The 26,752-nt window shown below is 41.9% G+C and overlaps 1 protein-coding gene across 1 annotated transcript in view; it reads left to right on the forward strand.

The window, feature by feature from the left end:
- The window catches only part of LOC124789608 (low-density lipoprotein receptor-related protein 4), a 618,985-nt gene that overhangs the window by 521,301 nt on the left and 70,932 nt on the right, over nucleotides 1-26,752 (forward strand). The window contains exon 22 of the mRNA XM_047257023.1: nucleotides 25,448-25,641. Coding sequence (XP_047112979.1) covers nucleotides 25,448-25,641 — 194 coding nt within the window. The remainder of the gene's footprint in view (nucleotides 1-25,447; nucleotides 25,642-26,752) is intronic.

A 26,752-nucleotide genomic window follows, 5' to 3' on the forward strand; every position in this document is an offset into this window, starting at 1 on the left:
AGGTTGGCTTTTATGATTGATTTTTATAAGAGGAGAATAAGAAAACCACAAATCTAAATAAATTTTAATGAAGTTCTCAAAAGCAGTTTCAGTTTTATTTATTCCCACTTGACAGTTATATATACAGTCCCACTTAATATCTCTGAGTTTCTGAATGAACTGGTTTACTACTTCTTCCTTCTGCCCTCTAACCCACATTACCTTTTCCTTAGTATTGGCATCTGTGTTGGAGAGGAGTCCTTCAGTTTTGTTTTGGTTGAGTGTGAGGAGTATTGCATCATGGTCTGCAAATCCCCCACCTACAATACTGACAGTGTACAAATCCCTATCAAAGTTAACAATGATGTTATCTATACATGCTCCATCACGCGTGGCATTTCTATTGCTACAATATAGATTAAACATTCTGAGGAGGTTGAAAAAATCCTTTGTGTCTTGCTCACAATCATTTCCCATTTCTGTATTGAAGTCCCCACAGATAGCAATTTTTGTTTTAGATTTTAACAACTTTTCCATTATTAATTCAAATTTCTCAAAGAAAACACACATGTCGCCATTTGGTGATCTGTAGAGACTTACAATAATTAGGTTATGATCCACAAGATTTACACAGGTGAATTCCCCATCCATTTTGGAACAGTATGAGCTAATATCAATTTTTCTGAATATTGTCCCCTCTTTAACAAAAGTGCCTGCCCCCCCCCCCCCATTTTTTTTACTTCCCGACACATTACATCTGCAGCAACATATCCTTGAGGAATAAAGCAATCTACTTCATTACTCCTCAGCCAGTGCTCTGATACACAAACAACATCTACTTTCTTATCAATGCAGAAATGCTCCAGTTCCAACAATTTATTCTTAATGCTACATAAATTCACTTGCATCACAGTTAATGTTTTGTTAATATGAGAAAGTTTTTTAGTCATATTCTGTGTCATGTCCTGTTCTGTGTCCTGGTGAGCCTCCAAAAATCCTTGAGAAGCTTCTACATTTCGATTATTTTTACGATTTTTATATAGAGAAGATATTTTTGATTTGTCACCCCCTACAGACAGCATCAGTTTCCCTTATTTTTAATTATTTTACAAATATCTACGACCATTTTACTAAAAGTCATTGAACCAAGTCTGTTTAAATGAACACCATCCCTACCCAGACATTTGTCACTCAGGAATTTGTTTGGGTCAACGAAAATTGCACCAAGTTCATTGCACTGTTCCCTAATGCCACTGTTTAAATTGTTTATGTGAGTATTACTCACTTAGCATCTTTGTAAAATTCCACTGATTACCAGTCTTGAGCCTGCATAAACAGTTTTAGCACAGCGAATTACATTTCGTGTTTCATTTATTATTTCTTCCTGGCTGTTGCTTTGTAATGAATTTGTCCCTGCATGTATTATAACAGCTTTGAAATTTGTCTTAGGACCACTATTATTTCTGGAGTTAGAATCATGCTTTTTGATATTTTTTAAATGTTTTGCGAGTTGTTGAGGTTGAATGCCAGGGCGAACGTCGATGTCACAGTTCGGAACTACCACATTTTTCAGTATGGAGTCGCCAATAGCGAGAAATTGATTTTCGTCAACCTGTTTTGATGAGATACCGGTATTTTTGAGTTTGTTCTTTTTCTTGTATGTAACTGTTTTCCAAGTGTATTTGTTTACAGATTTTCCACTTGGTAAGTCCTCTGCGTCTTTTTTCACTGAAATTTGCACATGAGAATCGTCCTTGTTTTGTATTGTACTTGACAAAGAATTTCCACATACACAGGAAACTGTTTCACTTGCCAACTTTGCGTTTGCTTCTTTCAGAGATTTAATCTCCTTTTTCAGAGATCCAATATCACTTTGTAGCAATTTTATTATTTCGTCTTTCAACTTTATTGTACTTACAAGTTTGGCTGTTTCACACTGCAAACAGTCAGAGCAAGACCATGGCAGATCGTCACTTATGAATTTTAGGTTAACTCTAGCGCACTTTTCATGAAGCCAATAGTTGCACTTTACACATAAGATTCCTTTCATAACACACTTTTTACACTGTTTACACAATGAACTGTTGTTTTTACTATTTTTGTACAGATGCGATGTGTCATTACACTGTTCAGTCGGCGCCAGCTGGCTGGGTGCAGCTGAGTTCATGTGGCGCTTACCTACTCCATCATTCCTACTGCTTTTCCTCTTCCTATCGCTCCCCTCAGCTTGCAGTCAGTGCTGCCACTACTTCTTGTGGCTAGCCTAGCAGCTGCCGACGAGAGGCAGGGAGGCATCAGGAGTGTTTTTTTGGTTCTGATTCTCAGAGACTGTAGAGGCAACGGCCAGAGATGGCGGTCTTGAGGGCCTGAGTTGTGTCTGAATGATTGTGTGAATGTGTGTGTGTGTTCTTGTTTTCTGACAAAAGCTATGGCTGAATATTTAGTAGTAAGAGCATGATTGTTTTTTCTGCATGCCTGTCTGCACTCAGCAATCATCTTTACAGTGAGTTGCTATCTATCCTCATTATTAGTGGTTGTCAAAGTATTTGAACAAGTTATCTGTTGCATAGTTGACCACCATGGTGTAATTTCTCCAACATGCTGTCTGTGGATCTGTGACAGGCCAAAACCGGAGGTCGTTTCTGCAGGTATCTGTAATGGATCGGGTGTGCTGATCTGAAGCTATTCGGTTCCCACTAATGTGCAGACCCTGCCCGTTTGATCTAGTCTCACCAATCTGCCCACAGGCTGGGTCTGTTTGTGTGTGGCACAATCCAGTGGATTTTCATTGTTTATCCATGGACCCAGAACTGCGGTGTTCCTCAGCAGGAACCCCAGGGGCTCACGGTTCTTTCGTGAGTTCGTGCATGGCACACATATGATTCCAAGCTATTGAAGCCAATTCTTCCTTCCCTGGCTTCATATCTTTCACCCTGCCCTCCCTCCCTATCTTCACTCCTTCCCCATTGCCCCCTCCTTCTCTTCTCTTGATATTATTTATTTGTTTAGCATATGGCCAATACAGACATATCATAAAATTAAATTACATGTACATATGTACAGGGTTATTACAAATGATTGAAGCGATTTCACAGCTCTACAATAACTTTATTATTTGAGATATTTTCACAATGCTTTGCACACACATACAAAAACTCAAAAAGTTTTTTTAGGCATTCACAAACGTTCGATATGTGCTCCTTTAGTGATTCGGCAGACATCAAGCCGATAATCAAGTTCCTCCCACATTCGGCGCAGCATGTCCCCATCAATGAGTTCGAAAGCATTGTTGATGCGAACTCGCAGTTCTGGCACGTTTCTTGGTAGAGGAGGTTTAAATACTGAATCTTTCACATAACCCCACAGAAAGAAATCGCATGGGATTAAGTCGAGAGAGCGTGGAGGCCATGTAAAGCCCTACACCCCATTGTGCTATTCCTGCTTTGACTCCTGACAGGTAGACCTTGTATTCTCCCACTTCCTGGCCTGGCAGCAGAAACCTGAAGTGCGGCTTCAGCCGAACAAAAGTTTATGAGTTTTTCTACGTATCTGTAGTGTGTCATGACCATATGTCAATGAATGGAGCTACACTGAATTTATGAAATCGCTTCAATGATTTGTAATAGCCCTGTACATATTTACACACAAGGAACTTAAGTTTGGCTTTACAACCGAATGTCCAGTCCAGTCCAGTGCACTGCATCTGGAGTTGCTAGCAGGAAGTCCTCTTCAGCACTGTGCTAGGCTCGAATCCTGCATTCACTGACAATGTGGTGAATAGTCTGGTATGGAGTCCCACAGTCACAGGCTGAATTAGGCAGCTTCTTCCACTTAAAGAGAGCATCCCTGCATCAGCCACAGCTGGTATGGATTCTGTTGAGAGTAGTCCAGGTCTTGCGTGGTAGGTCGAAGCCACTTGGAAGTTTAGCACCTGAGAAGATGTTATGCAGGCACACATCTGTCACTGCTTCCCACTGACCTCGGTGTTCTGATTTTTATCAACCTGGATATCCACCCGGTTTCCAGTATTGTTGTAATTTTGTTCATTCTGCCCGTTCTTTCATCCTTTTGGCATTTAGGTTACCACTTGAGGTTTGACCTCCACTTTTAAATTTTCTGTTTTTAGTGTGAACCATTTGGGGAAGAATTCCTTCCCCAGCGTCTACAGAGTGGATTCCTTTGCCCCCCCCCCCCCTTCCTTCCCCTCTCCCTTTCTCGCTGTAGCCTACTTCCACCCCACTAGGTCACCAGCATGTCTAGTCAGTCCTTGTAATGGGGCTTTTATGTACCCATCTGGCTGAGCACCCTGACAATACAGGGATGACAGTACTGATACTTGAGCTGTTCTCTCCCCATGTATGCCAAGGAGTGGTTGCTTGTCTTCTTGGAGCATTGGAACTCCTGGAAATGGATGCCATGCCAGATGCCCCTTGTAGCTGGGTGGAGCCCCTACTCAGAGTGGGTGGTATCAAGGCAGATGCTTGGTGCATGAAGTGTATCAAGCTGCAAAAATCTGGCTGTTGTCAAATGGCCATCTCTTCGAATGGTGAAGGAGCATTGAATGTTGATTCACATGACCTGGCAGCCTTCCCTTCCCTGTTTACACCATGGGAGGAGGGCCAGGCTCGCCATCTTGGGATGAAACACTTTCCCCGTGATGAAACACTTTCCCTGCTACCTTGTTTATACTAGGACAGATTGGAACACATTCACCACTACAAAGCCACTGATTTTTTTGGAAAGTGGTCAAGTGGAGTCTCTTAGTAAGATGCAGTCAGGCTCCCTGCTGTCCAAAGCTTCTTCTGCCACCTAGCCCACACTTCTTCATCCCTGTGATCATCTTGACAATGTCCCAGTGTCTATTACTCCTCACCAATCTCTGAACATCATCCAGGAAGTGAATTTTCATAGGGACCTCATCCTGCAAACTGATGAGGAACTCCAGGCTAATGTGGAGCGATGCGGCGTTAATTTTGTCCGATGTGTGCAGAAGTGTATCAAGGATAAGCGCATCGATACCAGTGCCTTAATTCTGGCTTTCAATTGGGATGTCCTCCCAGAAAAGGTCAAGGTTTTGTGCTACAGATGTGATGTGAAGCCGTATGTCCTAACACCCATGAGGTGCTTTCGGTAGCTGTGTTTTGGGCATAGCTCTTCCCGCTGTACGGCTGACCCCTCTGTGTGGTGATTGTGGACACTCATTCCGTGAGGGAAGCCCCTGTGTTCCGCCACCTGTGTGTGTCAATAGCTGTGACCACCACTCCCATTGCTCACTGGATTGCCCAGCTTACAAGAGAGAAAAGAAGATCTAAGAGTAACTGGATAACCTGTCTAATGCTAAAGTCACCAAAAGTATGAGAGACTCCATTCAGAGTCACTATGTTCATCTTTTGCCTCTGTTACATCCTTTCTCCCTCCTACTCTTCCTTACTCCAGCCCCGTCCCCCCTACCCTCCCCCACCCCTGCAATTCCGATGACCTCCCATCCAGGAGCCACTCCCCCTCTCTGACCAAAGAAGTGCCCCCCTCCTTCAGCATCTGCCAGTGGTCGGGCTCCCCGCTGGGACCCCTCTCTCAGGCCAAAAGCCTCCCACGACCACTCAGCCATGAGACACACTACCTGTGCGCCCCAAGGTTATCCGCTTTCTTTCGGTTCCACGTCTTGCAGATGCCTGTACTCCCTCTGTGCCCTGCTCTCCTCCACCTTTGAAAAAGAAGAAGAAGAAGAACATAAGTCCCAAGACAAGGCCCGCTCAGTGCCCCCAGAGGTGCCATCTCCCCCCCTCCCCCTCGCAACCTGAGTCTGACAACTTGACAACTTATTTATGGATATCACCCCACCCTTGTCAGTGATGACCACTGACCAAGTGACCGAGTGGCTTCTTTACGTCTAACCTGGACTCTCGCCATACAATCATCCATTGGAATTGCAACAGATACTATCATCACCTACTGGGAATACAACGTCTTGTCTCCTCCTATTCTGTATTCTGTCTTGCTCTTCAAGAAATGCACTTCCATGATGACCACTCTCTAACATTTCATGGTTATTAGGTGTTCTGTCGGAACTCTTGTGGCCTCAGGGTAGCATCTGCACTTTGATTCACTCTGATATCTGAATGACTGGATCCCCCTACATACCAACATGGAAGCAATGGCAGTTAGAGTGCAAACGACTCTGGCAATTACCATTTGCAATATCTTCCTCCCTCCAGGTAGACCACTTCCTTACATTGAACTGTCTTCCTTAATTCAGCAACTTCACCCACCCCCATTTCTCCTCCTTGTGGACTTCAGTGCCCACCACTCACTGTGGGGGAGTGCCACTTCAACAGGTATGGGTCTCATAATTGACCAACTTATTTTGGACCTCAATTTGTGTCTGTTCAGTGATGGTTCCCCTACCCACATCAGTGATGCTCATGGTACCCTTCTTGCTATCGATCTCACGATCTCCTCCCCTGCTCTTGTGGCTTCCCTACACTGGTCATCCCATGATGAACTTTGTAACAGTGACCACTTTACAGTGATTCTCTCGTTCCCCTGCTGCCACCAGGCAGACAGGCCCCACGTTGGGAATTCTGCAGGGCCAATTGGCTTTTATATATGTCTGCTGTGCACTTCAATACCTCCCTCTCAAATTCCATGGATGCGGTCATGCAAGGCATCTCTGCCATTATTCTTCATGCTACTGGCAGTGTTGTCCCCCTATCCACAGGTCCCCCTTGTCATTGACAGGTACCGTGGTTGACCAAGGATGTAGAAGGAATGCAAGGAACACTATGTTTCCTCCCTTGGGACGTATGCCTCTTGATTGCAGGTTTGGTCCAAGCTCCGTTGCCTTTTGGGCTGCCAGCGACAGTCAGCTGTCCAGGGTCTAGACCTCCAAGCTGCTCTGTGCATTGATCCGTTGGTCCTTGTAGAACATCTCGCTACACATTTTGGTAAGGCATTGGCGTCCTCTTCCTATCCTGCTCCTTTTCTCCAGCAGAAATGCCAAGTTGAACAGCCCCCCCCCCTCCCCCCTCTGTTTCAACCATCATTACACTGAATCCAATAATGAACCCTTCACTGATTGGGAATTCTTGCTGGCTCTTACCTCTTCACCAGACACAGCCCCACACCCGGATTCCATCCACAGCCAGATGATTCAACACTTGAACATTCCCCAGAGGCAACATCTCCTCAGGGTCTTCTACCACATTTGGCTCACATGTGCTTTCCCATCACAATGGTGAGACAGTGTAGTTATACCCGTCCTTAAGCCGGGAAGAACCCAATGTGTCTCAACAGCTAGAGTAATAGTAACACCAGTCACCTTAAATGACAATCAAGGCTCTCTGCGAGAAATTTTTGAGATGTTGTGACTGTGAGGTAACCTAATGGAAACAGAGCAATCAAACTGGGATTCGTTTCCGAAACACTCCAGCGGAGTATAACTAACAGTAAACAAATGTATCAGGGAACAGACATTCTCCAAGCATAAAAGCAAGTTGTAACATTACATATTAAAATTGGTCACCAGCCTAATTAGGCATTCTTGTGACAAGCAAAATGATAAAGCAGAAAGCAGTGCTAAGGCTAACCTGACCTTCCTTGACACACACACCAAACTCTTTCCTTATACGAGGGTTATTCGGGAAGAAAGGAACAATCAGTCACGAAATGAAAAATACAGTGAAAATCTGATGAAGCTTTGCACAGATTGCATCATGTCGCTCTTTTCAGTTCTTAGGTCACAGTGAGAACATAAAGATGCCTAGAAATTAGTGTCTCCCACCAAGTATGAGGGCCTGGCGAAAGGTTTCACCTGAAGCTATGCGACCCACATAACATAACTGTCATGCGGTTTGTTCTACACAACAATTCTCGGCTGCACTGGAGGGGCAATGAAGATGCTCCTGCAGCATTTTCAATGGGAACTGTTTGATCACCCACAATACAGCCCGTAATTGGCTACCCCTGAGGTTCATCTCTGCTCAGATGAACCACTGGCTATGAAGACAATATTTTGACACAGACGATGAGCTGCAGTCCAGAGTAGAAAATTGTCAAAAAGCACTGGTGGCTGTCTTCCATAACGAGGGAATTGTAAAGTTGGTACAACGCTATGACAGATGTCTAAGTCTGAGTGCTGACTGTGTAGAGAAGTAGCTGGAAGGTATAGCTAAACGGTGCAAATAAAACAGTTTTGATTTTCACTGTGGTTTCCATTTCGTGACATATCATTCCTCACTTTCTGAATAGCCCTTGTATCTGTTCACAAAACACAGTAACCTAACCTTGCAGATAAATGTGCTACTAACTAGTAATTCAGACAAACAAATGGGCAATGAGGTGGTAAACAGCAACATATGCCTCTCAACAACACTTACCTTAAATGAACTAGACGCAACAGTTTATAAAACCAATTGCTGACACACATGAAACTAGTAGCAATACTGAATAGCGAAAAGTTTGAAATGATTCTGAATTTAAATCAGGGAGTCTGCTAATAATCATACTCTATAACTTAATTGCTTAGTACAGGCTCTCTATGCGTGTGCGTTAACCAACTTGCATTAGAATAGGTAGCACAGGAAACAGTTCTTTCTTAAACTCGATTTGAAGTAACTATACAGAATGAAAATCTAACTACACTGGCTCTGAAGGAGCCTCTGCATTGCTTCATTATCTAACTAGCCTAGTACATGAGGATCCTTAAACTTTCATGGTTTGAAGAACCATGCTCATTGACAAAACTACACCTGTACGTATGAGAAATGTAAAGTATTCTTATCATTAATTATTAATTAAGTAAAGCACAACAAACTATAACTCTTTAAATAACAGACGTGCTTTGATAAGCAGTCTTTTGGCCTACTAAGAAGTATAATTGGCTGTGCATGACAACACAACATTAAATTCAAGTTCAACCACTTTCTCATAATAAATTAGAACACTCAGAATTAAATTCGGTAGGCTACAATTCCTGTCCAGGTTTGTGACTTGTGATAATCATGGGTGTAAGATAGAGTTTTTAGCAACACCATGATTATTACCTAAATCAACCAAATTCCACAAATACCTGGCCCATTTACAGAGTGGCAAATATAAACAATTTAATGGAAGGCTGGTAGAACTGAAAATTTTTATAGGACCATGATAATGGTATCTCCAAATGCACCATCCAAGGCCCATAAATACTGTCCTTAAGCTCTTCTGGTCTCAAAACTCCAGGAATATGAGCCACAGTGATCCGCTGCTGCTAGCAAGATGTTAACCACAGCACTGCTCAGCCCAGATTCCTTACCCGGCACAAAGGACGAGTTGCCCCTTGCGCGGCAACCTCACCTTCTCCACTCCGCAAGGGTGCTTCCTTAGCTGTGGGGCTTCCCCACATCTTTTACATTCAGCACTGCATTCCCTAACTATGGACCAAGTTATTTACAGTACATTATATAACAATAATTCCAGTAGTTATTTAAATTCCTGAGCACATTTTAAACAACCATCGTTCAAAAATTTTACGTAACTGAAACATGTAGACATAGTGGGGAATTTCCATGATAGATTCAATACTCTACATAAGCAACACTACAAATTGAAGTAGAAATATTGATAATCATACAAAATAGGTCAAAAAAAGGTGTTACATATGCCCCATGGTTCATTGATGTTTCCTGTTGGGGATACATCAATGAAACAACAATAACACTTAAACGGAGCCAAGCAGTAAAAAAATAAATAAATAAATAAATAAATAAATAATCAATCCAACCAGAGTTGGGCATGAAAAAGAATACATCACAAAACACACTAAAACACTATGTACCTTATACAAATCATTACCAAAACAAGACATAAGTATCAATATTCAATTCTGTACACCTATCATAATTGACTCTCATTTTGTGAAACAGTAAGGTGAATAGTAAACAAATTTTTTCTGTATAGCCAAGAATATTGAGTAGCATTTTGTAAGCATTCAAAATATGTACTATACAAGTATACACCTAACAATATCACAAGAAATTTACTAATCAATAAAACTGCAACACCTCTTCTAATAATAGCAGTCCATTCTTTGATATTTACATAAATATACAAACATATTTAAACTGAACTTAGTATACTTTTCTCACAGCCCTTATTTGAAACAGACTGCCCGTCTTTGAAAAGCATAGCAAAATGCATACAACACTAAGCAAGATAATAATCAAATAATTGTGCTGCCTGCAATAGCATTTGGCAGTTCATGTTTGCAAACATTTCAACACTCTATATACACTACTGGCCATTAAAATTGCTACACCACGAAGATGACGTGCTACAGACACGAAATTTAACCGACAGGAGGAAGATTTTGTGATATGCAAATGATTAGCTTTTCAGAGCATTCACACAAGGTTGGCGCCGGTGGCGACACCTACAATGTGCTGACATGAGGAAAGTTTCCAACCGATTTCTCATACACAAACAGCAGTTGACCAGCATTGCCTGGTGAAATGTTGTTGTGATGCCTCGTGTAAGGAGGAGAAATGCGTACCATCATGTTTCCGATGTTGATAAAGGTTGGATTGTAGCCTATCGTGATTGCGGTTTCTCGTATCGCGACATTGCTGCTCGCATTGATCGAGATCCATTGATGGTTAGCAGAATATGGAGTTGGTGGGTTCAGGAGAGTAATACGGAACGCCGTGCTGGATCCCAATGGCCTTGTATCACTAGCAGTCAAGATGACAGGCATCTTATCCGCATGGCTGTAACAGATCGTGCAGCCATGTCTCTATCCATGAGTCAACAGATGGGATGTTTGCAAGACAACAACCATCTGCACGAACAGTCCGACGATGTTTGCAGCAGCATGGACTATCCACTCGGAGACCATGGCTGCTGTTACCCTTGACACTGGGTCACACACAGAAGCACCTGTGATGGTGTACTCAACGACATACCTGGGTGCACGAATGGCAAAACGTCATTTTTTCGGATGAATCCAGGTTCTGTTTACAGCATCATGATGGTTGCATCCCTGTTTGGCAACATCACGGTGAATGCACATTGGAAGCATGTATTCGTCATCGCCATACTGGCGTATCACCCAGCGTGATGGTATGGGGTGCCATTGGTTACACATCTCGGTCAGCTCTTGATGGCACTTTGAACAGTGGACATTACATTTCAGATGTTTTCCGACCCGTGGCTCTACCCTTCATTCGATCCCTGCAAAACCCTACATTTCAGCAGAATAATGCACAACCGCATGTTGCAGGTCCTGCACGGGCCTTTCTGGATACAGAAAATGTTCGACTGCTGCCCTGACCAGTACATTCTCCAGATCTCTCACCAACTGAAAATGTCTGGTCAATGGTGGCTGAGCAACTGGCTCATCACACTACGCCAGTCACTACTTTTTATGAACTGTGGTATCATGTTGAAGCTGCATGGGCAGCTGTACCTGTACACGCCATCCATGCTCTGTTTGACTCAATGCACAGGCGTATTAAGGCCAGAGGTGGTTGTTCTGGGTACTGATTTCTCAGGATCTATGCACCCAAATTGTGTGAAAATGTAATAACATGTCAGTTCTAGTATAATATATTTGTCCAATGAATACCCGTTTATCATCTGCATTTCTTCTTGGTGCAGCAATTTTAATGGCCAGTATTGTATATCACATTATCAATTGGCTGCTCACTTTGGGTTTTGGCAGTCTATTTCAGATTTATGTTCTTGCCCCATTTTGGCAAGTCTTTTATGCTGCCCACTCTGTATTTAAGGCAGTCCACGTTTCTTTTCAATTTAGCAACATTTGTCATTTGAATGTAGGGTTTCACATATTTTACAACAATTTTTAGAATCTGAAACTTACAAGAAAGTATCAGCAATTTCATATAGGTACTAACATTTTTGTAAAGACATAAATTACAGATAAATACAGTACAGTAACTTCATAAGATAAGTGTATTTCTTTTACTGTATAATATAAAATTTTTTCTGGTATCATTTCTGAATATACTTCATTTACTCATTCCTAGGGACATACAGTTTGAGAGCCACTATGTTATGGACACCAAGGCACTTCTTGGACTCTGGATAGATTAAATAGTATGCATTGTTGTGAGGTATAGTCTCCAATCTTGAACCTGGAAAAATTGAGATTCCTATTGAGCATTTTAAATCTCGCTTCTGCTTTGTTTTTTTCTTTCTTCTGGGCTAATCCCAAATCTGTATGTGGTGGGAACTCTAGTTTTTCCTCAATTAAACATTTGCTCTTATTGTTGAGCAGGATTTTCTCTGGTGTGAATCCAGTATTAATGAGGCAAGGTATTCATTACACTCTCAAATTTAGATTCAAATTGGAGGATCTGCACTAGCAGAATAGAAATGCAGAAAAAACAAGTCTGAAAACAGTTTACTGGACTCACCAAAACGAAACAATAATACAATCAAAAAGAACAACAGACTTGATCCCAACTGTGGACCATCCCAAATATAAAATAACAAATAATAATAGAAAAAACCCATCTCTTCATGGGGAGTGATCACATTAAACAATTCTACAATGTCAAGATGTTTGTCGACTATACTAAGGCCGTCTGCAAGAGATTGGCCTGCTAGAAGAGGTGTCTGGCCATGGCTTCCAGGGTGGCAGCTAGGTATACTTCCAAGCGGTGCACCAAACTGCACTTTGCTGGCAGTGCGCCACCCTATTAAAGCCTGTTTTTAGATGTATGTGCTGGAATTATTTGTGATCACGTGCCTGGTGTATCAAAATAGTTCCTGGGCTAGCTGCGACCTTTGGTGAAGCTGTTCTGCGAGGCTCCACAAATGGGTAGCAATCCCTTGCAGCTGTTGGTGGAGACCTGGTGTTGTGTTGTGGCCACTGGTAAATATTTGTGTTGACAACACAGATGACATAGATTTTCCCGGCGAATATACACCCTGTGATGTAGGAATCCTGTGTTGGTTGGACATGAAGTGGGATGCCGATGCAGTAGGCGCTATGGTGTATGAAGTGGGCAGCCACAGCAGACATCCCCCCCCCCCCCCCCCTCCCGTCCCCACCTGGCGGCAGCACAACCCACCAACGATCACTATCACCCAACATGAGGAGGACCCCATTTCTGACAGACAGGTCCTGGCGGTGGTGCCAGTAGGCCCGGACCTCTGACTGTGGCAGCTGACAATGGTCTGATGGCCACCCATGCTGAACATGGTGCATCAGTGCCTGGAGGGTCGGGTCATGTGCCATGTGATGTGCGACTGGCTTGGCATCCAGCAGCGCCTTAGCAGCGGCATCATCGGGGTGGAAACAGGCAACCATATCAGCATTGAACTCAGGGTCGGCGCCCACCAGGAGACAAGAGAGAAGATCCGTGTTGGCATGGAGAGCTGTGACCTGAAAATGGTTGTCGTAGGAATATGCCGCGAGGAACAATGCCCAGCACTGGAGGTGGCGAGCAGTCCTTGTGGGGTGGCAGAGATAGCACTGAACAATGAGACCAGAGGTTTGTCCTTGAAGTATAAGGTGAAGCAACGGCCATAGATGAAATCGTGCAATTTCTTAAACCCAAAGATGATGGTCAAGGCATCCTTCTGAATTTGGCTGTAGTTACACTGAGCCAGGGATAGCGGCTTGGTGACAAAGGCCACCTGACACTCGACTCCATTGATGATGTGAGACAAGATGGCCCCCACACTATAGTCTGCCGCATTGGCAGCCAAGGTGGGGCCATATGGGACAAGGCAAGCTGGTGTTAGGATAGAAGACTTTAGATGGCAGAATGCCCTATCACAAGCCAGCGACCAGTCCCAGGTAAAATTCTTACAGAGGAGGCAGTGAAGGGGTTCCGCCAGAGCTGCGGCATCTGGGATAAAACGGCGGTAGTAATTGAGTTGACCCAGGGCTGACTTGAGCATGGAGATGTCCTTCAGGGGCAGTAGCTGCTGGATAGCTTCAACATACTGGGGCGTTGGTCTAATGCCAGTAGTGCTCAAAACATGGCTGAGGTAGGTCACCAGAGGAACAGAAAAAAAAGACATTTCTCCTTGTTGCAATGTAAGCCGGCACCCTGAAGAACATGTAAGAGGCACCGGATGTTCCAGGCCATGTCTGGGGTGGAGACACGCCAGCAACTTAGATGTCATCAAGGTATTTAGCTGCCCCAGAATGTCTTTTGTCAGTGTTTCCAAATAGCACCGGAAGATGGCCGGAGTACTGGTGACCTGAACAGGACTCATCCAAATTCAACTGGAGGTAGGTTGCCGCAGGTCAATTTTGGCAAACACCTTGCTGCCAAGCAACCTAGGCAGGGTGTCTTCAACCCTGAATATGGGATAGGAGTCAATAACAGACGGAGCATTGACAGTGGCCTTAAAATCCACACAAACGTAAAGAGATCCCTTCGGCTTCTCAAGGACCATGATGGGTGTAGCCTAACGACTGTGGTGGACCAGGTTCAGGATGCCCTCAGCCTCTAGGTGATGAAGCTCCTGCTGTAGTTTCTCGTGGAGGGTGAATGGTACCAAGCAAGCCTTGTGGAACTTTGGGACCACCGAATGGAGGGGTTTGATATGGGCCTCGACCCGGAGACCCTTGGAGATGTGGCAGAGAACATGTCTGGTAAGTCATCCAGAAGCTGCGGCAAGTGATTGTCTGCCAACAACGACTGGACGGTCGGGACCGAGTCGCGTATCTTGAGGCCCAGTAAGGGGAAAAGATCCATTCCAAATAAGTTGGTGGCCTCGGGGGTGGCGAGAAACAAAACTTGGGCTGTGACATCGTGAGTGAAGTACTGGACCCAAGCCAAGAACAACCCCTGCAGTTGGATGACATCGTTGCTGTAGCTCTTCAGGGAAGTATGGAATGGAAGAAGTGGCAGTGAACCCAACTGACGGTGGGAAACCCCATCGATGGTGGTGGCGGAGGACCCCATATCCATTTGAAAAAGGAGAGGAGTGCTGTCCAAATGCACAGTCAGAGTGATCGCTGCCGTCATTGCGGAAAAACTGACTGAAAGACGGTAATTGGCAGTAGTGGGTCCATCTAGTCCACCACAGAGTTGGAGGCGCCCAATGCAGTGTGGTCCACGGCCATCAACAATGACAACTGACAGACCTCGGCTCTGTGACCCTGCTTTCTGCAGGCCGAACAGGTCACCCTCTGGAAGCCTCAATCTTGCCTCTGAGGTGTGACAAAGCATTGACTACAGGAGGGAAACTGTTGTCGCTGCTACTGCAACTGCTGCTGCTGTGGCCGCTGCCCTGGTCCTGGAGGGCAGGCGCGGCCTCAGGAGGGAGCCCCTGGTGCTGCTGTGGTGGCTGCAGTGATGTGAACTGGCGTCACAGGGGGTGGGCGGCGAAGACCTGCACCGGGGACTGCAGCATGGAAGCAGAGCGAAAGGACTGCTCATGAGCACAGATAACGGATAAACAGGTGTCTAAAGAGGGATCTTTCAGCTTCAGAAGATCAGTCCATAAGGGATCATCAGAGGCATGGACAAGAATCATATCACGAATGAGTTCCAAACCATAAGACTACTTGCAATGGGGGTTGCATCAGGAAAAATGACAGTCACAGGAGAGACCTTGCAGTGTAGCAACCCATTCCCTGTATGACTGCGCAGGAAGCTTCTGTTAACAGAACTCGTGATATGCTGTCACCACGAGGACCTGAGTGCCAAAACAATCCAGTAAACTAGAAGTCAATAGCGCGTTGGAGAGAGCATGAGGTTCTGCTTTGGGATGCAACTCTTGCAGGTGATACACCTCTGAGCCCACATAGGCAAGAAAAAATGCACAATGCTGAATGTCACCAGTGAGCACAACGCTGAATGTCACCAGTGACATCATGAGCAATAAAGTGTTGCTCCAGACAAGCCACTTAGCTGCCTCAACTCTCAACGGATTTGTTGAACTTGGGAAATGCAGGGGGTGCAGCACGGCGCCTCTGAAGTGGGCAAGCTGGGACCCCTGCATAGGCACCCCACAGAGGGGAGGGGGGGTGGACATTGCCTGTAAACACTGAATACTGAGCTTGTTCATTTGTTGCACACTTTCCAACAGTGCTTTGACTCGCGCTGAGGGTTCATCAACACCTGGAATACCATCTGCCATAGCGGACAACAACCGAGCAGATGCGGGAAAACTCTTAAACCAACTTGTTGCCACTGAAATATCTGTGCTAGCAGAATAGAAATGCTGAAAACACAAGTCCAAAACAATTTATTGGACTCATCAAAACGTAACAATTATACAATCTCCAAAAAAACAACAGACTCACTCCCAACTGCAGATCGCCCCAAATATAAAATAACAAATAATAATAGAAAAGACTTGTCTCATCATGGGGAGAGATCACAATAAAAAAATTCTACAATGTCAAGATGTTTGTCAACTGTGCCAAGTCTGTCTGCAAGAGATCAGGCACCTAGAAGAGGCATCTGACCATGGCTGCCAGGGTGGCAGCTCTGCATGCTTCCAAGCGGTGCATTGAACTGCCCTTTGCTGGGAGTGCGCCACCATATGAAGCCTGTTTGGTACATGTATCTGCTGGAACTATTTGTGATCATGTTCCTGGCATATCAAAGTAGTTCCTGGTCTAGCAACCTCTGGCAAAGCTGTTCTGCAGGCTTTGTGAATGGGTCGCAGTCCCTGGCGGCCATTAGTGGAGACCTGGTGTTGTGTTGTGTTGTCGCTGCCGCTAAATATTTGTGTTGACAACACAGACAACGTAGGTTTTCCTGGTGAATATATGCCCTGTGATGCATGCATCCCATGTTGGTTGGACATGAAGTGGGATGCCGATGCAGTAGGTGCTACGATGTATGAAGTGGGTAGTCACAGCACAAATATGACCCATGCTCGTTGGTTATGGTGGCAATAGGTTCTACATAACCTTCCTATTTCCCTTGCAGACCACCTATGTCAGGTGGTTTCTTCAGTTTCTTGAGTTAAAAGTTTTTAATTACTTGAACTCTTCATCGAAATGGTATTGTATCATCAGGTGTTTCTCTCTGTCTTTGTTTGTTGAGTAATGATGTCAGAATTTTGTTTGGAAACATCGTCATTGGTTGGTACAACGTTGCAGTTAGTTGCATCTTCATTGGTTTCAGGTATACCAAAATCTTTGTCTTCCGAGCAGTCATCCAGATCTGACCATTCTATTTCACTTTCTTGTTCTAACATGAAAGCTTTTCTAAGACAGGCATTAAGTTCATTTTTTGACTTCTCATCAGATCTTAATTCAGGCTTGCAGTTTTCTTCTGATGAGCCATCATCCTCATCAGCTCTAATAACATCCACAATTATTTCATACTTTGTATAATCTTCATGTCTTCCAGATCACATAGACAATTGTCTATATTTTCATAGTCTTCAAATTCCTGCGTTTTGATAGCATTAATGCTGAGGATTTTGTCCTCCAACATCCTTGTATCCATAACTACCTTTTTATTGGCTGCACATGAACATTGTGCTGCGCTTTTTATTTCCTCCTTATTTTTGGGTCATGTCACCTTATTGATGTCCCTATTATCTCTCCTACCTTCAGCTAACTTTTTGGTCACATATGCTTTTTTAAAATCCTCCTGTTCACATTGTGTGAGACCCCTATACAGATTGTCCATCTGCACACTCTTTTTCAGCAGTTACATTACTATTTGTACTGTTACTTGTGCCTTCTCATGCGTCTATGAATCCTTCCTCTCTTTCCTCGACTACGGAACTATTATTTGCCGTAGCGGTTTCACTTCTATCTACCGTGACATTTACATTCTGTTCTGCCACCACATACAGAAGCTTCTCTTGGAACAGCACAGGTCGTTGCTCTCTGATAGCTTGTAAGTTTGCTAATGTCATGCCTGCTGCCTGCTATCAGGAAATTACCATAACGTGCACCTGTCGTAGGTGTTGCGTCGCACTTTGCCGTGCGAACAATTTCCTGTTTCATTATTCGGTGATTATTTTAGTAAAAGTTACTTCGTCTGGGCCAGTAATTTCTTTCTGTGTCAGTTAGACCTTCAACATCAGTGGTATTCAGTTTTCCATATCGCTCTGGTGTGCATTTCGTATGGAAAAACCTCTACCTTGACTGACAGAGTTTCCTCTCCCTCTTCCCTTACCTCTACCTCTTTGAATCACATTGATGTGATAGCCATCGTTGCCTTTTGTTTGTTATGATTACAGATGTTACTGTTAGAATTATTCTGGCAGTTATCCCTGTTTCCTTGCCAGTGGTCTTCATCTTTTATCCTTTCTAAGAATGCTAAGAAGCTTCAGTGGTTGTTTCCTATGTATCTTTTAGAATCTTCTGGGGGATTTTTCCACAGTTCCCAGATAATTTCTGATTCTGATCGTCTACTTCTTAAGTGTGTCAACTTCCAGTACCAGTACTCACAGAAATCTCTTAAAGAATTCCTGCCCCTATTAATATGGAGTTCAGCCATGATAAACTCTCACCATAAGCAATTCTGCTTTTGTTAAGACCAGTATTCTTCTTTGAATTTTTGTTTAAATTCATCAAACGTTATTTGTTCAGTATTCAGATTAATTCCCCCATGCTTGGCATCACCTGCCAAGGCACAAATCATCATGTTTATCTTTTTCTGATCAGATAAATAATCAGAAAAAATTCTTTCGTAATTTTTTACGAAATCTAATGGATGCCATCCATTATTTTTCTTGATGGGATCAAACCTTTCCTCACCTTCCAACAATTTGTTAAGAGGTGTTCTGTTAATAATGACACCACGCCTGTCTCTTATTTTACATTCGAGGTCAGAAATTTTTCCTTGAATTTGCGAAGTGTTTTGATCACACTTCTGTATGCATCAACAACTTGTTTACTTAAATTTTTTTTGGTATCTGAAACTGTTCTTCTCAAATGTGAGATTTCGTTCTTGCACTCGCCAACTATTTCAGTTTTCAGACCAAAAGTTTTTTCATCCACTTTCATCACTACCAAAGACTCTATTTTTTAGATGTTAATGATTTCAACATCAAACATTTCATTAATATCATTAATTTGTCCTGGCATGCTCATTTTTCATTTTTGTAATTAATTCCATTTTTCATTTCAGTAACAGTAAAACCTAAAGTACCTACTTTTTGGTCTACCTGTTCAATCTGTTGACTTAATTTTGTGTTATGAAACTTCATTTGACTTTTGAGGTGGCAAACCTATAGTTTAAGCTGGCTTTCAAGATTGCTACCTTGGGTTGCAATTCTGTTGTCAAGACCTCTGATTTGTGTTTCTGTTTGATCTGACGACATCTTTCGTGTTTTCACTTGATCAGACAACATTTTTAAACAGTCAATCACACTCAACAGTTGTCTTCTTTCTTGTTCTACCAAATTTTTGAGCTCTGACTCTACCTCATATGCTTCTTTTGGTTCTTTCCTTATTTGTGGCCAATCAAACATATCAACTGATTCGTTCACATAACTGTTACCATCTACCAAGTCCTCATCATTTGCATCCTCTATTTTTTCTTGTTTAATTTGTGACAGTCTCAACATTTTGATCTGTTCATTTACATGTCCATGATCTTGCATGGTACACTACCATTCAATTGTCCGCCCCGGTAGCTGAGTGGTCAGCGTGACAGACTGTCAATCCTAAGGGCCCGGGTTCGATTCCCGGCTGGGTCGGAAATTTTCTCCGCTCAGGGACTGGGTGTTGTGTTGTCCTAATCATCATCATTTCATCCCCATCGACGTGCAGGTCGCCAAAGTGGCGTCAAATCGAAAGACCTGCACCAGGCGACCGGTCTACCCGACGGGAGGCCTTGGCCACATGACATTTCCATTTACCATCCAATTAGCCTGATGAGTGTCCCTTGCAAATCACTTGAGAGGATAGTTTGCTTCAGATTATGTTGGGTACTCGAACCTCGGGGCCTTCTGCCCTGTATCAGTGGACTTCTGGGCAGGACAATCACCAACTGCCCATTTAATCAGATTGGAAACAACCTTCTGAAAAGCTTTTACTAACCGCCAGCACCTCATTTCGGTCTTCTTTGACTTATGTAGGCATACTACATGCCTTGGTGCCATCAGAGTTTAGTTACCCTCCATGACTGGCACTTCCGTGGCCCCCTTCTGAATTCTATCCTTGAGTTTTTGTCTCACCTGCTCTTCCAGGTTCAAGTTGTCACTTCACTCAGTGCCCCTCGGATTCAGAAGAAAGGTACCACGCAGGGTGTCACACTCTTCTTCATAGCCATCAATGGGTTTGTAACCTGTTGGACCCGTGGTTACCCCAGCATTGTACGTTGACAATTTTTGCACCTGGTGCAGCTCCCACTCAGTAGCATCTGCTCATAGCAATAAACTTCACACAATCAAGGAGTCTACTGCAGTTTCGTGCTCTTCCTTCTGCTCCTCTCAGAAGGAGTCTACTGTTTTATGCCGTCTATGCATTGATAATACCAGGCTCGCCCATTGTTTCCTCCTGTGTAACGAACCACCACCATAATGCAGTTGTGGAGCCAGACTGACAGTATCCCACATAGTGGTGGAATTTCCCCTTGTTTTGGCCATTCCTGCTCAGTTTAGTCTTCCCGAATCCTTAATTTTATTATTAGCAGATGATTCACGGATGGTTGAAGTGGTCCTCAGTTTCCTCCGTGAAAGTGATTTTTATTTTCAGGTGTAATGTTTTGCTTGACCCTCATGGACAGACCGCCTTGTTTGCAGTTTTTAGATTTGGTCTCACTTTTTATGCCTTTTCTGTGTGAGTTTTAATTTCATTATTTTATAACTTGACTCCCCTGACTGGACCCATCCACTTTTAGCCAATGCTCTTTCTTCTGTGAGTAACTTCAGAATCACAGGAGTGATGCTCTCACTGTTTGGTCCCATAAACGCTAACAATTAATCAATCAAGCCTCAGCAATGAATTTCAGGAATTGCAACTGGGCAATGCATTTCAGGAATTGCAACTGTCTCACCGCAAGTACATTGTACAGTCTGGTGTTTTATGGACATTTTATTTGTTCTAGTACATTTTGGCACTTCAAAAGTAGTTTATATGTTAGATAGTATGGACGATAAGGAGACAAAAGTTGGGTCAGTCGCTGGCATACTCATATATGTACTCATATATTTCTCAAAAGAAGAATTACACAATACCTTTAAATAATAGATAAACACAGTGCGTAATAATGGACAATAGCGAACATAGTAGAACCAACATTTTATAGGCGGCCACCTACAGTGTTGGTTTATGCAATTCTTCGCTGCCCTATGCACTTCTTTCAAGAGACCTACTTTTTCCTGAGGTTTTTTCTGAAATCAGTGAAGGTGTTTTGAATCTGTCTTGCAACTCCAAGAATATGCGTATTTTTTTCACCAAATGTGCTTCATTTTATTGAAATGAAACATCAGTGGTCTTAATGAAACACATATACTTTTTGGCTTGCTTTCTCCATCTAAACTCAGTTCATTACTAAAGATGTTGATGTTAGTAGTTAAGATTTTTACGCACATCAAGGAACGCCATCTGCTTGCAAGTTTTTTTAGATATTTCCTTGTTTGCACTATTGTTTCTTGTACCATAGCTGCAAAGACAGACTGTCTGCATACATCATAACTTACTGTTGAGATCCCAAAATTTGTCAGGAAAAAATGCTAAAAGTTTGTAATGGAAAATTCTAAAACTTATATGGAAATCAGGGAAATATCAGGGAATTTCACTTGGAGGAACTTGTGGCAACCCTGTTACTACATTGTAAAAATATTGTTTTTCTTCTAATTGACTCTTAGGTCAAAGTTTCTTCACCAATAACTATTTAAACATTAATACCTTCTATTGCAGTTACATGTCCCTTTTTATTGTGTATATGTATCATTCTGTCTTTCTCAAGTATAATCTCGCATAGCACATTGAACTACAAAGTCCCAAAATTCATTGTTAGCATTTGCCCACTAACTGCTTAGTGAAAGTCACATAATCATCTGATAGCCAACAGGCTTTTTCCTCTAGTTCACCTTGTACACCTATATAAAGGGTGGTCAGAAACAGTGTGAAAAACATGTAAGGGTGTTGCAGGGAACGTTATGCTGAGAAGTAACTGTTAAGAAACAAATTTCATACATTGCACCATTTCTGAGGTATTTACCATTGGAGTTAGCCAATCAGTTCGTCACGTGGCAAATTCAAGCAGCCTGCTTGAGGCAGTGTTGCCAAACGTATTCTTAGTTTGGTTTCCTCAACCCAAAAAAATGTAGATTTTTCTTACTTAACATAAATTTTCACTTCAAAAAAGGCATATTTTAATTGGCAATGAGCATTTTAACAAGTAGTAACTCACAGGCCCATATATGTCTGTGCATTACCACATTTTACTGCATGCAAGTGCTTGAAATTGTGCTGTGTACTGGACATACCTGATCAAATTTGTGGAATGTGGTGATTCAAACTAACAATGCAGAAATGACTGAAGACTAACAATACTGTTCCACTGATAAACCTCAAATAACAGAGAGCTATTGGGAATTGTATTGTCTGACAATTTTCTGAAAATTGCTTTACACTGTTGAAAATTTTTTTATTGAGAGGCTGGTTCACACTATTAGTTCTGGGTGGAATCCAAATTGCACTAATAGTCTTCTCATTGTCCTCCTAAAGATAGGGGTGTCATAATGTCCAAGCCAGTTGTCCAACAAAAGCAATGAATTATTTTATGCAAATGGGAGGAAGACAGTTTGGAAAATGATTCTCTCCCATTTTTCCAGATCGTGCTACATTGATTACAAGGTTTTACAAGTAAATGGACCATTTTTAAATTTTTGGTTCTAATTTGCTTTGATGTTCCTGAAGACAAATATAAAAGTGTGGGAAATGTAGTTGGCACACAGATCATGCACAAAACCTGACTAATTGAATTTATACACAACATTTTAGGAGATAGCAAGAAGCTTCATCTTCATGTTAGATATGAATTTTTCTATAGTATTACCTATTAGTGACATCTCTGCAAGTTTACTCGAGATAAACTTCATACTTTTATGACTTCTGTTTCTGAATAATTCTCTGGCTCTGTTTAACAAGGTTGAAGAAGCCTGGAAATCTGTAAGTTTCATGTCACTTGCAATTCAGAAATGCAGTCTCATAGATCTTCCTTGGTAAAGGTGCGTTTAGTCTCACAAGCAGTTCTAAATATTTCAAATAAGTTTCCTTTCACACTTTTGTGATTTTCTTTTCGGTGCATATGTCATACTTCATGTAAATCTTGCTTCCATTTATACAGTTTATGTTTTGATTTTACAAGATGAAACCGGCTTTGCACACTGCTTAAGTTTAAGTGTTTTCTCCCTCCTTTGTTTAACCAAAAAGTTTGCAGCCTTTTCTTTGTCAGTGAAAGATGTTGCTGTACACATTTCCTTTGGGCTTGGAAGATACTTAGTTTTTGTTCTGAATGTTCCCACAATTTTTAACAAAATGTCAACATCATTTGAATGAACGTTTAAGGAATTAGCTAATAAATAACATGCATGTAGGTCTTCAGAAGAAGTAGGTGATTTCAGTTGCATATTACATTCTTCATAGTTCATCTTTGCAAGGTTGAAGACATAATTGGATTCCGCATTACTGTGAACTCCGGAAGCTGCACAAAGACAGATACTTTTAACAAACATATACTGTATGAAGGAATCACAAAGAAAAGTAATTCAATTTTACATCCATTGTTAACATTTATCTTTTATATCCATTGTTAACATTTGGCAATACCACTAAGGCAACTGCTAATTATTACAGATATTAAATGAGTTGCAAATTCAAACAGTTAGTAACTGTGAACAATTGTATCAAAGAAACCATCAAATAAAAGTGAAATTTGCCTTAAAAATTATGATCACAATGTGCCGTGTTATCTGTTTACTGATATACCATTAGCCAAGGATGTGTGCCTGCCATCGTTTGCATGCGCTGTGTACTAGAGCCACAGTGGGGGTGTACTTTCCTCCAGCCACCTGGCGAGCTATGAATTTGGCAAACTTCAACATTAAAAAAAAAGCTTGCAATGTGTTTTAAAAGCTAAAAGTCTGGCATTGTGTTTCTGTCAGCATATTCTTTCAGTATAAAAAAATTTGAGGGCTGGTTTTGACATGTCAGTTTGGACTGTCCCCTTGTTAGAAAGTGTAATGGATAATTGTTGATAGTGGCTCAGAGTATTTGTCAGAAATGGTGGGCAACATCTTCTGAATTTTATCTTCAGTTCTTCCACATGTAACCATTAGTGTTCCTGTGCTTTATTGCATGCATATATCTTGTTTTCTTTATATGCATATCAATTGTATCTTTCAAACAGACCAAGTTATTTATAAAGAAATCATATGATTTCTGTACCCCGCCCTTGTCTAGTTTACAGTGCAGATAAGTGAGCAAGTTGACGGATATTCTGTAGATTTCCCGCAGGAATGTGGTTTTAAAATGACAGTACAACAGTGTGCACAGTAAGACCACAGTGCCAGTGTTAAATCACATCAGGGTGATGTGCAGTAGCAAGGGGCAGTGCACAACATGATGCACCAGCCATCTGCATCATTCTGGCAGTATTGTCTGTTGTGTGCACTTTGAGGCATGCATAGAACATTTAGCATTGATTTTCGTGCTAGTGAAGGAATGATGAGTTCATTGTGTGTTACATAATGCAAACACACGTATTATGTTAACGAATCATAGCAACAGTTTCATTTATCAAGGGAGTGTTAGAAGCAGGAACAACGTACCAATATGAGCATATGCCAATGTTATTAGCTGGAGGAGAAAACTCCTGCATTATGTGCTGTGGAACAGAGGGGAAAAAAGCATAAATACGCCACTGAAAAGTATTTTCCATCTCTTTCTAAACAGAATGCTCGACACACCAGCCTTCTTTCTTCGAACAGGATTCACTTAGTCTTACATAATTACATTCTGTGAGTCCAATATTAGAAGCATTTGTGATGTAACTTAAAGAAAATGAGATACATAACTTTTTATAAAACATTAAGGATTGATCTAGAGAAATGTGAAAACAAAATGCAAAAATTGAAAGCCTAAAAGGAAAATTTGTATTTGATGTACTCCAGGAGATAAAAGTGTAAAAAACACACTACTTGGGAGTTTGTGTGCCGGGCGGGGGGGGGGGGGGGGGGCAGGTGTATGTCTTGTGTAGATGGAAGAAAATCTGTTGTAATCTGTGATGATACGGTGAGTACACATGGAAAATCATTGGTCATGTGCTGCTTCCAAGACTACAGCGAGATAAAAGAGACTCTTGATTAAATAAGCAAAGAATGATTGATTGCACTACATAGATGTAGTGTCTTTTTGTGAACAAAGAATTACATGGATCAGATTTTTAGTGGCAAAAAAAATTTCTAATTATTCAAATTCTTTTGTGTCTGGGATTCAATTTTTTGCAGACTTCCATTGTATGAGCCTAATGTTTGAAGCATTTATGATATAGCATTTTATTTGTTTTCTTTATTGCAGATATACTGGACTGATGCAGGCCGCAATAGCATAGAAGTAGCGGAACTAGATGGGCGTAACCGAAAAGTGCTAGTGTGGTCAGGACTGGAATCTCCTAGAGCCATAACACTTCATTATAGTAGAGGTCTTATGTACTGGTCCGATTGGGGCAAGAATGCCAGAATAGAACAAGCTGACATGGATGGGAGGAACAGGTATCCTCATATAAAATTCATAGTATTTACTGTTTTCACTAACCACCTTTGTCATATAGCTCAGCAGCCTGACAGTTATGTAAGAGAAGGTCCAGATATTTGCATCACACACACACACACACACACACACACACACACACACACACACACACACACACAATGATTACAAAGAAAATTCTTCAGTGCGTATGTGGAGTTTGTCCTTCTAATGCTGCTGCATATTCAGTGCCGTAAATTTTTTGTGCCATGAATCTGATGTAGAATGTTCATAGTAATTTGTACAGCTTTTTAATTGTTAAGAACACTTTTGACACAGAGTGTTCCTTACAGGCAAAACAAAAAGATAATATTTCAGTTGTGTCGTTTTAAATGTACTTTTAATTTGCTATGGGACAATATATATTTACAAATATATTTGAAGATTATATGTACAGTTGACGGACAGAAAAATAAAAAAAAAATCTGTTTGTTTCAGAAGCTAGTAGTATTAGTTGTAGTAGTAGTAGTTGTTGTTGTTGTTCTAAAGAATGATACACAAATGTCAGAAATTTACTTCATGAGATTGCCCTAACCAATTCTTCACATGTTATACTAGAAGTGTATAATGAGATGTGAACTGTTTTGGACTCAAACTTCCTACCCCTCTTCTCCAACTACTCTTCTAGGCTTTAGATTTCATTGGGTGTTGTTCTTCAGATTTAGATATTATGGTGTGAAAATGTGAGGGGGTGGGGATATGGAAAGGTATATGTCTATTTTCCTCCAAGTAAACTGAACACATTGTTTCAAAAGCTTAAGATGATAATATTAGTACTCCAAATGACAGCAGTACACAGTCGTGTTCACATAGTCTTCTGATTTCATTTTAACATAAATAGACTGTGTGCTGTAAGTGTGAAGATAGTGGAGCATTTTCTGCTCAGTGGCTTATAAAAATGCTGGATATTCTACATTTTTGTTTTATTGTCAGGAATATCCTCAAACTGCCATAATGAACAATCATAGTTTAGACTGATCCTATCGGCACACCACAAAAGATGGATTGGAAACAGCTTCAGAAGTGCCAGACTATTAGAATTTACACCCATCATGAAACGGTGCAAAGAAATTA

This window comes from Schistocerca piceifrons, chromosome 3 (assembly GCF_021461385.2).
Source record: "Schistocerca piceifrons isolate TAMUIC-IGC-003096 chromosome 3, iqSchPice1.1, whole genome shotgun sequence".
NCBI classification, from domain to species: Eukaryota; Metazoa; Arthropoda; class Insecta; order Orthoptera; family Acrididae; genus Schistocerca; species Schistocerca piceifrons.